The sequence below is a fragment of the Jaculus jaculus genome, chromosome 12 (assembly GCF_020740685.1).
Source record: "Jaculus jaculus isolate mJacJac1 chromosome 12, mJacJac1.mat.Y.cur, whole genome shotgun sequence".
NCBI classification, from domain to species: domain Eukaryota; kingdom Metazoa; phylum Chordata; class Mammalia; order Rodentia; family Dipodidae; genus Jaculus; species Jaculus jaculus.
In genome coordinates, this window is record NC_059113.1 from 5,415,890 (window position 1) to 5,428,965 (window position 13,076).

Here is a 13,076-nt window from a genome sequence, read left to right on the forward strand (position 1 = left end):
GTGTCCAGTCTCATTGGAGCCAGCGCCCCAGCAATGGGGTGCAGCAGACCGTGGTGGGGTCGATAGTGCTATGGGGCTGGCATGGCGCCTGGGGGAACCTAAAAGAAAACATTCAGTTATATAGGTAGGATCTTCCAGGCTGGAGGATTTCCCTGTGCTCTGTCATTGAGGAGAAACCTGGCTCAAGTGGTCAGAGGAGAGGAATCAGTTTCCATGGCAACCAGAAAAAGCCCTCCCTAAAGTGGTCCTCCAACTTTCCCCTCAGGAGACACCCTACACCAGGTGTTCAGAGGGGTGTTTTACAGCATCTGAGTAAGTCTGCAGCAGACACCAACATCTGAAGGGACACTCCTGCTGGGGCTCCTTGGCTCCAGAGCAGGTGCAGTTATCACCTGCGCTCAAGCCAGCCTCAACACCAACCCAATGCAATGGGGTCCCTGTTCTTCAGATCTGCTTCCGCCAACCCAGAACTTCCTCTCCTATCAAGACAGCAGTCAACCCCACCCTTTGGACTCTGCCCCCTCCCCTTCCCCTAGGCGGGTGCAGGCAGGTCCTGGCCTGGTGAACAGCGCAGGTGGCCAGACAAGATGAACGGGCCCAACAGGAAGGAGCGCTCCTCTGCAAGAACTGTGACTCTAGGCCCGGGCCTGGAAGTGGCCTCTGCTGCCAGCCCCTCCATGCCATCCCCAAGGCCATATCCTGTTTCCCCATCACCTCCTTCCTCTGTGTGGCCCAAGACAGAGACAGGGGCCTACTCCCCTCCCAACCCTCAGATACAAACAGGTCTTTTCACACAAGTCTAGAGTCAAGAATCAGGTGTCCATACAGGGGTCACACCTCAGTTCACCCCAGACTCCCTCCTCAGGGAGCGATGTTTTCCACTCCCATGGCCTCAGTTCTCAGTCCCTATGGACCCAGACACTTGGGCTTCAGTGTACTTTCTATTTCCTGGCCTTGGAGGCCCCTTCCTTGCCCCACCCCAGAGACTCAGGCCTCTAGCCCCCAGCCTCCATGACGCAATGTGCTGCAAGCGGCTGCGGCTTACACTGCCCCAGGGAGGTGTTCTTTCTGACCAAGCAAGGCTCCTTAGCCAGGCCAGCACAGTGGTCACCTGCAGGCTGAGAAAGCCGGACTGGCAAGGCCCTTCAGCTAGAGGAGGGAACTACATGACAGGGAGGCTCCAAATTCAGAACTAGGGAGCTTAGCCTGCAGTTGGCAGTATTTATGTGTAGTGGGGAGGGGGAGGTGCTAGGGCCTAAAGTAGAGGAAAAGGAATGGACAGGCCTTAGGACATACCAAGAGGAAGAGTGAGGGGCAGCCAAGGGAATCAGAGGGGGCTGTGAGGGGTGTCTGGACAACAGAGTGGGGGAGGGGCCAACAGCCATTTAAAGGGCCAACCCCAGAGCTTTAATCTCTCACCAGCCATGGCCCCAAGCAGGAGGCTGTAATTCATCTGTCCAACAGCTGGGGTGGGGGGGGGCAGTGGACTGGAAGGGGGAGCCAGGGAAGGGCTGGTACTTTCATGTGCACAGAACCAAACAACAAAAGGGGAGAGACTAAAGGGCCAGCTCCAGAGTGCTCAAGCCAGGCTGCTAGCTCGCAGCTCTACCGGTGGCCCCCATGTAGTGGCCGACAGACACCCTAGTTTTCACTTAAGGGTTTTGGTCAAGGAGTCCAAGAACCCTGTTGGGTCCTTTCTGGAGAAAGCCCTGGCTGAGGACAGGTCGGCTGTCAACCAGGCACACACCTTCCCATCTGTAGCAAGGACCGTAGGCCCAAAACCAACTCAGCCTCCAATGCCCTGCTCACCAGCCAAGCTTCCCCAGACACAGCCTGCCAGCTCCCCCTCCTGCCGGCGCAGGGTGGCAGCGGCCACACCGAGGCTGTCCCTTTAAATCATTACCACCCCTGATTGTGTGGACGATCCAAGGGCCCTGCCCCCCAGTCAGGCAGCTTGCCACCTCCCCCCCACACACCAGCAGTCCCCAGAAATGTGAGGGCCATTTAAAGGGACATCTGAGAGTCAGCTAGGTCTCTTATCGACCCCCACCCTCCTTCATACACACAACCCCTTTCCCCAGTAACACATAGCCCCCTACCCCTCCAGAGGGCCCCCCAAATTCCGGTTTCTCCCCATCCCTGGAGACTGCTACAAGGCAAAAGGGGCCGGGGGGGGCGGGAAACTAGGGGGAGCCAGAAAAAGACAGGGACTCCCTCCTCCCTGAGAGCCCCAGGGGACAGTACAGAAAGGAAGAGCCCGGAGAAAACAGCAAGACAGAACCCCGAAAGGTGCCTCGGGCAAACCTGGAGCGAAGAGGCTGTTGGGGCAGGGGAAAGGAGTCGGGCTGCACGAGACGGAGGGTGGTGCGGCCATCGGGCGACAAGCCCAACTGGGGGAGATGGAACACGGAGGGCTGAGGAAAGACGTCAGGCCAGGGAAGTCGGGGAGACGGAAAAGGGGAAAGGGGTCACCTAGGAGGGTGTGGAGGAAAATGGAAGAGGGGGGAGGGCGAGCCAGGCCAGGGTTACCTGCTGGGTGTCTGTCCCCCGGCGGTGCCCCCAGATTCCGGGTAGGGAGGGGGGAAGCAGCAGGGGGGGAGTGGGGGCTGGGGGGGCGGGGGAGACGGTCCCTCCTCTGCCTCCTGGGCCTGCCCCGGCGCTTGCAGCCTCTGCCTCCCTCCCTCCTCCTCCCCGTCCCTGAGTCCCGGAGTCAAACAAAGAACTGTAGCAGGCTCTCCCCAACCCCCTCCCTCCCTCCCTCCCTCCCTCCTCCTCCTCCTCCTCCTCCACCTCCTCCTCTCCTCCCTCCCCACCAGCAGGCTCCCTCCTCCTCCCTTCCGGTCTCTTCCTTTAACTACCCGCTCCCCCAGCCCCCAGCACTAGTCTCTCTCCACCCACACACCCTAACCTTTTACACACCCCTTAGCCTAGCCTTGTCCCCGCTAGGGAAACTGTGGATTCCCTTTGCAAAATGAAAGGCTCCAGAAAACATGAGAAGAAACTGGGGTCTCGCTTGAAAATCACACATTTTAACAGCCAAAGGAATCTTAGCTATTTCTTCTCTAAGAGGGGAAAAGTAATCCTAAGAAAGCAATACCAATCTGACTACCTGTCCACATAAAATAAGATACATAAAACAGTCGAAGCTGATCCCTAATCTCCTACCCTTAACAAAACGCTCTGTAACTGACTCTCAGTCATGGTTACTTTGGAGCAGGCCCACCAACTACAATAACAAATAGTAACACTAATAAAAAGTATTTTGTGACATTCATTCAGTATTCACTTTGTGTAAGGCACAGTGAAAAAGACTTTGCATAAATTATCTCACCACCCCGTCCCTTCTACCTTGCAGATGTACTCTGAGACGGGTTATGTGACCTTCCCAAATCCCAACAGCCACTAGTGACAAAGCTGGGACTAGAATTCAGGTTTGATCAGACCGCGCAAGTTCTAAGGCATATGAAAGAAGACGAACCAATACCATTTCCAACTCTAGGACTTAATGGAGGGAGGGCAGCAGCCGCTGGCCCTGAGTCTTTTTCCCCTAAGCGGGCAATGCCAGGAACGGATTCGCACAGGATAAAGACCTCCACTTTTCAGTCTAATACTATCTCTTGACTCCTTCACTCATCTGGAGAGAGAGCGAGCCACGAGTTTAAGGGACTTCAGGGAAGATCGGTTGTGTATCCATGCCCACACTAAACTCCTGGGGACAGCTGTCTTTCAACCACTCCCACTTCAACTCAAGTTGGTGAAGAGGGAACATGACACTAGGCCATGCAGCAGGTGGGAAAGTAAAAAGACATTCAGCAGGCTCGAGAGGGGAGGTAGCTTGCAGGCGAAAGCTTCTCTGTACCAATCCAGGGGTAAGCGGCCCACGGGTTCTCAACACAGCAGAGGGGCAGCGTCTTTCAAGCCACACCACACCCGGGTCCCACCCCCTCACAAAACTCCAGACCGGGGTTTCCCACCTGCAGGATGATAAAGCCAAGGGAAAGGACAGGGGAAAAAATGGCACGGGACCAGAACTGGACTCCGGGCAGAGGTGGGAGGGCATGGAAGGGGGAGGAGACCTCATTGCCTGGCAACCGTCCCGGGGCACGTGCACCGGTGACATCACCCCGGGCCACCTCTAACACAGACCTTTGACTCCTACGGGGGAGGGGGGGCTGCTAGCTAAGCTTTCTGGGAAATAGGGCTTAGGAATTTGAGGAACCCAAAAAGGGGATCTAGGAGGGAACCCAGGAGTCCTGCCTTTCTCTCAACTGCGGTGGGAATAATCGTAGGGTTCAGGCCTCTCTCCTGACCTTCTCTCAGCCACCAGCCTTGACCTCCCAACCCACATTTCTTGACTAGCGTCCCGACACGCCCCTTAGAGATACGGGACTCTCTAGAGCGAGGTCCCCGGAGGGGAGGGGAGGGGGAGGGGAAGACCGACCGGGGACGGGGTCTCGCAGGGCTCGTCTCCTAACTACTGGATCTCGGCGCCCCAGCCGGCCGCCAGGCGGATTCCGTCTGGGTCCCCAACTCGGCCGCCCCTCCCGCTCTGCTCCAGGGCGGAGTCTGTGGAGTTGAAATCAGGACACGCCGAGAGGAAGTTATATAACCCGGAGAAGCCGGGGACTCGAGGAGACGGGGACAGACCACCCGAAGGGAGCCAGGGGAGGTGCAAAGTACGCCGGGCAAGTCAGGAGGAGACCATTAGGGAAAGGGACCTCAAAAGGCAGACGCTGGCACGAAAAACGGGCGCGACGACCCAGGCCGACAGTCGACTGCGCCCGCGGCTTCCCCGCAGCGCCCTCCCCCGCGACCAACAGTAGCAGCTGGGCTGGCCACGGGAACCCTCCCGGGAGGGCGCCGGGACCTACTCCCTTTCCCTCGGGGAAGCAATCTAAACCAGAGCCCGTGAAAGCGGCAGCGGAGCTTAGGAGGCCGGAAACCACAGTTCCGCCCAGCCCACCTGACCACCTGAGAGCTTGGGGCACCCGCCGGGGGGCGGGGAGCAGGTCGCCGGCCTCCGCACGCGAGGCCCGCTGCACAGTTGAGACCCTGCTAAGAGATCGCAACCCGACCCAGACGTCTGGGCCCGCAGGGGCTGCGGAACGGCAAGCCCCGGACTAGTTTGCAAACATAAGGCTCGACACCCGGACGGGGAGGGGGCGCGGGGGGGGGCGTGAGGAGTCGCAGCGCAGGCGCAAGCGGCCGCTCCGGCGTGTGGGGTGGGCGCGAGCGTGTGGGAGTGCACGTGCTGATCCCCGGCTACCGCCTCCTCCCTTCCTCCGCCGCGGCTCCCCTCTCCCTCCGCCCGGTCCTCGAAATGCCCGCTTCCCATTGGCTGCCTGCTTCCCGACGTAGTCACGTCGGCTGCAGCGGATTGGGCAGATGGGAGAGTTCGGGAATCTGGCTCCCGAGTCTCACCCTCCTGTTACCCTGGCAACGGGGCAAGCAACCCCGGGGAGCAACCGAGAGCCGGTCGAAGCCCGCTGACAGCCGCCAAGTCTACTTGGGGTGCCCGGGCGCTCGTTGCGCCCCGGCTTCCTCCCGAGGCTCTCGCCGCCAACCGCTGGGTGTCCGGCCCGGGGCTTTCCCGGTCCCCCAGCTCCTCTCCACCCCCACCCCAAGCCGCCGCCGACCCGAGCGAGTCTTGGGAACCAAGCCCCGTGCCCATTCTGTGCTCCTCACCCCTGGCCCGAGGCTAGAGGCCGAGCCCCCTGCCCGCCCACCGCTGTCCCTGGCCCTCCTGCTCACGGTGTTCGGCGAGGGCACCCAGCGGAGGTCAAAGGAGGGCCTCCAGCCCACCTTTCTCCCCCTCGGGCCTCGAGAGGCCTTCCCAACGACATCCTTCCCCCCCCCCCACCCCCGGTCCCTCCGCTCCCGGCGGGCGGGCGGGCGTCTCAGTCGCCATCTCGTGGCTACGCGGCGGCGATTCAACTCCGAGGGCCGGGGCCGAGCTAGGGAACGGGAGACTGCAGAGCGGGCAGCGCCGGGGACGGGAAAAACAGGGACGGAGCCCAGGGAAATGTGATGCGGTGGCGGGTAAGGCTGCCTCTGGGCCTCTCCGAGCTCCAGGCGGGAAGGACCGGGCTGAGGCCACAGACCTGACCGGTGGGCAGGGCTGAGATTCGAAAGGACCCTGGAGGCACAGCCCTACCACCTGCGTCTAACCTCGGTAGGCCGTGGCCTTGCCCTGTCTGCAAACTTTACCCTTTAGTCTTGTCCTTAATTTCGGAGCGCTGCGCCCTGTCCTGGTGACCGTGTGGGGAGTCCCAGCCCCAGGAACACAGCCTAGAACTGATTTTAGGCCCCTCGTGACCTCTGCAACCCAAGTCCTCTGCCTCCCAGTTCTTCCACCACCGCAGCCTGGCCCTGCTCCTTGGGACCCAGATGTCCTGCGTCCTAGTCTTCCCGATGCCTTCCCCAAAACCCAAGTGCCCATCCAAGCTCTACCCTTCGAGCGACTCCGGACGTCCTTTCCCCTTCATCCCTTGCACGCAGATAGCGTTTCTCTCTTTCTGGAAGCCTTCACCGTTCCCCATTACCTGGCTCTGGGGGGGTCCCAGGTAATCAGGCTCCCCAAGGTCTCCTGGGGGTCGAGCGGCCCCCCCCTTCCCAGGCTGGAGCTGGGGGGGGGCCGCTCCACCCCGTGGCGCAGTTGGATTTCCAACACAAACACCCACACACCCCCAGCCCCGCCCCCTCCTCGTGGTCCCGCCCCTGGGGCCGCGCTGAACTTTTCTCCAGCTCCGCCCAGCCTTTGGCTGGTTCGGCTCGTCCCAGCTTCGATGCCGGATATGATAGTGAGTGGGAATTGCGGGGCTCAGGTGCAGGGTGTGGGGTCCATCCCCATTCTTGCCTGACAAACTCCTATTCCATTTAGATCCCGCGCCCTTCCAAAGTAAGCCCCGCCCCACTCCAGCCGTGCGGATGCTGGGCCACACCCTCTTCAGGGGCCCACCGAATTTACCTATGGGTTTAAGGCCACACTTCCTTCGGGAGGCTGCCTCACTTCCCCTTCCCCTTGCTGCACCAGCTTATCAAGTAAGGCCCAAGATCCCCACCACACAAACCATACACACTAAATCACAATTCCAGTTGAGAGATTTAGGTCTTGTACAACACGTCCACATTTGTGGCTAGCGCCACTCGGTATCGCCAAGGCAAGCCACATGTAGCCACCAGTCAAAGCCTCTCCAGCTTTAGTCCAAGGTGTTAGGAGCCTAAGTGCCTAGACCCCCAACCCTCTCAAGCAGAGAAGAGGGGCCTCCTCAACTGTCCAGGCTCATGAGTAGAGCCGTGCCCCTCTTTATCCAGTGATCAGACGTCATGGCCCCAGACCGCAGATCGATGCCAATGACAAAGGAGGCTCGGTCCGTGCTGCCTGCCCGGTTCGGATAGTAATAGCAGGGACAGGAATACATGCCTGGGAGAAAGGAAAGAAAAAGGAGTTACTCCCCTGGAGCAGGTGCCGGTGAAGACTGAGCAGAGGGTGGGGCGGGCGCGCCTGAAGGGGCCTTCCCACCCTTGGCACTCTTCTTTCGACTCTCTGCAGGGCGGAAGTGGATTGTGGGCATAGGGCACACCAGCTGCATGGGCTCGGCCTCCACTAAGCAGGAGTTCTTTCGGTCCCAACCAGCACCTTCCAGGAATAGTCCACGAACCCAGACACCATCCTGGGAAGAGATGGGAACCGATTTGTGGGAAACCTAGGCCTTGAATTGTCAGCTCTCCTGATGTAGCTCCTTTCCCCTCGCTTCAAATTATTTCCACTTTTTCTTCCACACACCACCCTTCTCCACCAACCTTTGGCTCAAAACCTAAGCTCGTCTGACTCCCACCTTGGGTGGATATACTAGGTTGCTGTCATCCACAGTGGAAACGATGAACTCCCAGGAGAGGATATCCACCGAAATCTGGGGGTCGAAGGTGACAATGAGGAGCGCGAAGACGGAAAGCAAGTCTATGCTCCAGCGTCCCTGGCCCCTCCCCATCCCCATCCATGATGCTTACATTGTTTTGACGAGCTGCTGACTGCAGCACAGCCGTGAGGAAGCCAGTGGGAAAGGTGAAGCCAGACAGCCAGAAAAGCACGGGAGGCCGGGCTCGGCTAGCCCACAGCTCAAACTGCTCTACGCGCACAGCCAGGTCCCGGGTCCATGAAGCCAGCGGCTTTTGTGAGGGATATGCCTGAGGAAGGAAGCGGTGCACACATTCGTTCCTTCCACCACGCTGCCATGCCCTTATTTTGAGCACATGGAAGAGCTATGGGAAGACTATGAAATGTCTGCTACTCTCTACTACAGGTGGTCAAAGCTTTCCATGCTAGCTTGCAGGAAAAGGTGTAAGAGGACATCAATACAGGAGGATTGTCTTTTCTCTGAAATGCTCATGGCCTGGAAGAAGGAGTAGGATCAGGATATTTGAGTGGATACTACTGACTGAGCATCCCTGGTCCAGAAGTCCCAAATCTGAAGCTTTTTATTGTTGTTTTTATTTTGTTTTGTTTTGTTTTGTTTTTCAAGGTAGGGTCTCATGCTAGCCCAGGCTGACCTGGAATTCACTATGGAGTCTCAGGGTGGCCTTGAACTCACAGTGATCCTCCTACCTCTGCCTCCTGAGTGCTGGGATTAAAGGTGTGTACCACTATGCCTGGCCTGAAGCTATGTTTTAAAGAGAGAGAGAATTGACAAACCAGGGCCCCAGCCCCTGCAATCAAATTCCATACACTTACACCACCTAGTGGGCATGTGCAACTTGCATTTGCCTCACCTTTGTGCTTCTGGCTAATTTGGGATCTAGAGAGAGATGGAACATGAGTCCTTAGGCTTCACAGCAACTTCCTTAACTGCTAAGCCATCTCTCCCACCCTCTGAAGATTTTTGTTTTGTTTTGAAGCAAGATCTCACTAGTCCAGGATGGCCTGGAATTCAGGGCGATCCTCCTACCTCAGACTCCTGACTGCTTGGATTAAGGGGTGTGCCACCATGCCCAGCTAATTTGTTGAGCATCATGTTGGTAGTCAAAAAGTTTGTTTTCAGGCATTAGCAAAAGAAGCACCTGTTATTGCACAGTGCTGAGAATCATTGAAATATCCTTGAAGAGGGTTGGAGAGATGGATTAGTGGTTAAGGCACTTGCCTGCAAAGCCTAAGAACCCCAGTTCGATTCCCCAGGACCCACGTAAGCCAGATGCACAAGGGGACACATGCATCTGAAGTTCTTTTGCAGTGGCTGGAGGACCTAACATGCCCTTTCTCCCCCCCCCGTCTGTCTCTCAAATAAATTTTTTAAAAAAGAAATATCCTTGAAGAGGTTTACAATGTGCCCTGAATACATCTATAAGTTAAGCTGTGCAGTTAGTCAGTGAATGGCAAAACCAGATTTCAACCTTGAACCTGTCTGGCTTTGAAGCCCACGTCCTCTGCAGTTTACTGTATGCCTCCGGAGAACTAAGAGATGAGACTGATGGGCTGGAGGAGAATTGGTTGTTCAGTGCTAGTAGAATTGGCAATGGTGGAGTCTTGCCTTTCCCCAGAGTGGAGGAACGTGGGCGTCAAAGATACAATTGAAAATCTCTTCCAGGCTGGTCGACATGACTATAAGGCCTTGGATGCCCTTCTCTAGGTTTGTCAGGGACAACCTGAGTGGAACAAGATGGTTGGAGTGTTCAGGCCCGGGAGAGGAAGCCCAGCCAACTATGGAAGGGCTTTTACCTACTCCCTCATGCTCCGTAGAGCACCCCCATCTTACAGGATGGTTTCCATCAGCTTGTTGTATCTCTGGATCTCCTGAAGGAGGACCACATTGAGTGGGGAGGGGTCAAGAGCCAGCAGCTTGCGGGTACCCTCATAGTCAATCATCTCAGGGATCTTTTGCTTCACGTCTGTAGCCAACTCCAATACCTGCAGGGGTAGGAGCTCAGTGTGGGCTCACCTTCCTCAACACCTTCCCTCCCATGGGGCGTCTCCTGTTCTTACCTTCTCTTCCCGGCTCTGGCCACCAACCTTGATGGGTGTAATCTGGGGTTGCAAGGAAAGCAGAGTTTCAAAGAGGGTTCGGGCCTCAGTGATCTGGGAGGCCACGTCAGCATTGGGGTGCTGGCCAAAAGCCTCAGGGGGGTCCATGCTGGGCAGTAAGCTGATGTATTCTTTGTAAGAGGCCAGGCTTCCATCCTTGGGGATGAAGTATGTCTCCAGCACAGACAACCTGGGCAGTCACACGAAAGTATTGCCACCATCAGGACTCAGTCCTTGTGCCTGCCACACATGTCCACTTCTGGCTCTTGCTCTTCCTCCCAACCCCACAAATTCTGTATTCTCCCAACCTCATACTCTCTCCTCCACAATCCTGACTCTTGGTCTGTTTATATCATTTCACCCCCTACCCAGTGCCACCATCCCTCACCGATAAGAGGGAGTTGTTAGAGACTGGTCACAAAAATAGTCATTGATGTAGGTCGTGAGCAGGCGCCGGTCCCAGTCATCTGTGACATGTCCCCCGTAATTGACTCCAGCGATGAGATATTTGAGTGCGTCCCAGGGCGTGTCCTCGTACTCATCCAGATAAAGGCTCAGCAGGTTCTCTGACACCTGTGCATGGTCCCAGCCCAAGCCCCCAGCCCCACACAGTTATGATGGGAACTCTCCCGATGGGACTTTAAAATCAGCTTTTTGGCAGCCAATATCCCCAGGGGAGCCACAGAGTAGGAACCGTGAGGAGAGAGACCTGGGGTGGAGGACCCTGGTTGGCACAAACCTCAAAGTCAGAGTCATTGAAGCCATAGATAATGTTCCAGCCAAGCTGCAAGAATTTCTTGCGCTCCAGTAGCACAGAGTGGAAGAAACACAATGCAAACAGCAGCTTCTTGTACTTGGCAGGTTTGGAGCAGCGGCTAAACTGTGGTTCAGTCATCAGTTGGTAAAGACGTGTCATGTTGGCCTTCAGACCCTGGGGACAATGAAGTGCAGAGGGGGTGACACGCCTCATGCTCAGCCCTGCTACTACCCACACCACCCTGTGCAGCTGTGGTAGTGGCTCAATGCGCAAAGATACTGACTTAAAGATGAATGGAAGCTGAAATATAGCCCTTGATCCGCATGCCGAGACCAACGGGGTGCCTTTTTCTACTTCACACAAAGGCACTGTACAGTGGCAGACCTGCCTTCTTCCCCCCACTTTTTTTTTGGGTGGGGGGAACAAAGTCTCACCATGTTGCCCTGGCTGGCCTGGAACTCCCTATGTAGGCCAACCTGGGATTTTAGGTATGCAGCAGTATACCAGTCCTTCCCCCACTTAAAAATATTTATTTAGGGCTGAAGAGATGGCTTAGCAGTTAAGGCAAATGGTTAAGGCATTTGCCTACAAAGCCAAAGGACTCAGGTTTGATTCCCTGGGACCCATGTAAGCCAGATGCACAAAAGGCACATGCATCTAGAGTTCATTTGCAGTGGCCAGAGGCCCTGGCATGCCCGTTCTCTCTGTCTCTTCTCTCTGGTTGCAAATAAAGAAATAAAAAATTTTAAAAAATATTTATTTTTTCTGAGACAGAGAATGGATGCACCAGGGCCTCCAGCCACTGCAAACGAACTCCAGATGCATGTGTCCAGTTGTGCATCTGGCTTACATGGGTACTGGAAAATCAAACCCAGGTCCTTAGGCTTCTCAGGCAAATGCCTTCACCACTGAGCCATCTACCTCTCCAGCCCCTTCCCCTCATTTTTGATCCTTTCTGCCATGAGGTTCTTGATAATGAGTAAGCCAACACAATTTGAGAGTGCCAGAAAATCCGAATAAAGACAAAGACATACAAGTGTAACTGGGTTTTCCTCATTATTTGTTTTGTTTCAGTGCTGGACATTAAATCCAAAGCTTTGCACATGACAGGAAAATGTTCTACCACTGAGCTATACCTTCCAGTCCCATGGAGCTATTACTTAACAAAAATGCTCAGAATTAGCAGGCACGGTGGTGTACTTGGGAGGCTGAGGCAAGAGGATCACAAGTTCAACATCAGCTTGGGCAACATGGCAGATCCTATCTGAAAGAAAGAAAGAAAAAGAAATAGATGAGAATTTGTCCTGAAATTATAGAGAAAGTGGCATTCACATAGTGGCTCCTGAGTATGGAGGGAAGGCGAAAAGACTGAAAAGAGATACTTCAAAGAAAATGCTAACATCCTACTATTTTGTTTTTTGTTTAAATATTTTGTTTATTTTTATTTATTTATTTGAGAGTGACAGAGAAAGAAAGAGGGGAAGAGAGAGAGAAAGAGAGAGGGAGGGGAAAGCATGGGTGCACCAAGGCCTCCAGCCACTGCAAAGGAACTCCAGATGCATGTGCCCCCCCTGTTTATCTAGGTAACATGGGTCCTGGGGAATCGATCCTCGAACCAGGGTCCTTAGGCTTCACAGGCAAGCGCTTAACCACTAAGCCATCTCTCCAGCCCTTGTTTTTGTTTTTTAAGGCAGGGCCTCATTCTAGCCCAAGCTAACCTAGAACTCACTCCGTAGCCCCAAGCTGGCCTCCACTCAAGGTGATCCTCCTACCTCAAACTCCTGAGTGCTAGATTATAGCGGTGAGCTGGCTTTTTATAATTTATTATTCTTATCCATTTTATTTTAGTATTGTTATTATTATTATTTTGGTTTGGGGAGGTAGAGTTTCACTCTAGTCCAGGCTGACCTGGAATTCACTATGTACTCTCAGGCTGGCCTCAAACTCATGGTGATCTTCCTACCTCTGCCTCCTAAGTGCTGGGATTAAAGGCGTGTGTCACCACGCTGGCTTTATTTTTATTTTTTAAAGAATTTTAATATTTTATTTATTTATTTATAAGAGAGAGAAAGAGACAATGGGCATGCCAGGGCCTCTATCCACTGCAAATGAACTCCAGAGAAATGTACTACCATGTGCATCTGGCTTACATGGTTAACGGGGAATTGAATCTGGGTCCACAGGCTTTGCAGGTAAGTGCCTTAACCACTAAGCCATCTCTCTAGCCCCAATTTTCTTTTATTTTATTTCTTTTTTTCCACTCTCTTTTTTGAATGGGCAAACCAGGGCCTCCAGCCACTGCAA

The 13,076-nt window shown here is 55.0% G+C and overlaps 1 protein-coding gene across 1 annotated transcript in view; it reads right to left on the reverse strand.

Annotated features, from left to right (window-relative positions):
* Positions 1-7,089: 7,089 nt before the first annotated feature.
* The window catches only part of Dnah2 (dynein axonemal heavy chain 2), a 136,906-nt gene continuing 130,919 nt past the window's right edge, over positions 7,090-13,076 (reverse strand). The window contains exons 78-86 of the mRNA XM_045130831.1: positions 10,755-10,946; positions 10,404-10,588; positions 9,977-10,205; positions 9,750-9,901; positions 9,525-9,639; positions 8,011-8,187; positions 7,839-7,913; positions 7,523-7,673; positions 7,090-7,423 (exon numbers count right to left, since the gene is read on the reverse strand). Coding sequence (XP_044986766.1) covers positions 7,269-7,423; positions 7,523-7,673; positions 7,839-7,913; positions 8,011-8,187; positions 9,525-9,639; positions 9,750-9,901; positions 9,977-10,205; positions 10,404-10,588; positions 10,755-10,946 — 1,431 coding nt within the window. The 3' untranslated portion in view covers positions 7,090-7,268. The remainder of the gene's footprint in view (positions 7,424-7,522; positions 7,674-7,838; positions 7,914-8,010; positions 8,188-9,524; positions 9,640-9,749; positions 9,902-9,976; positions 10,206-10,403; positions 10,589-10,754; positions 10,947-13,076) is intronic.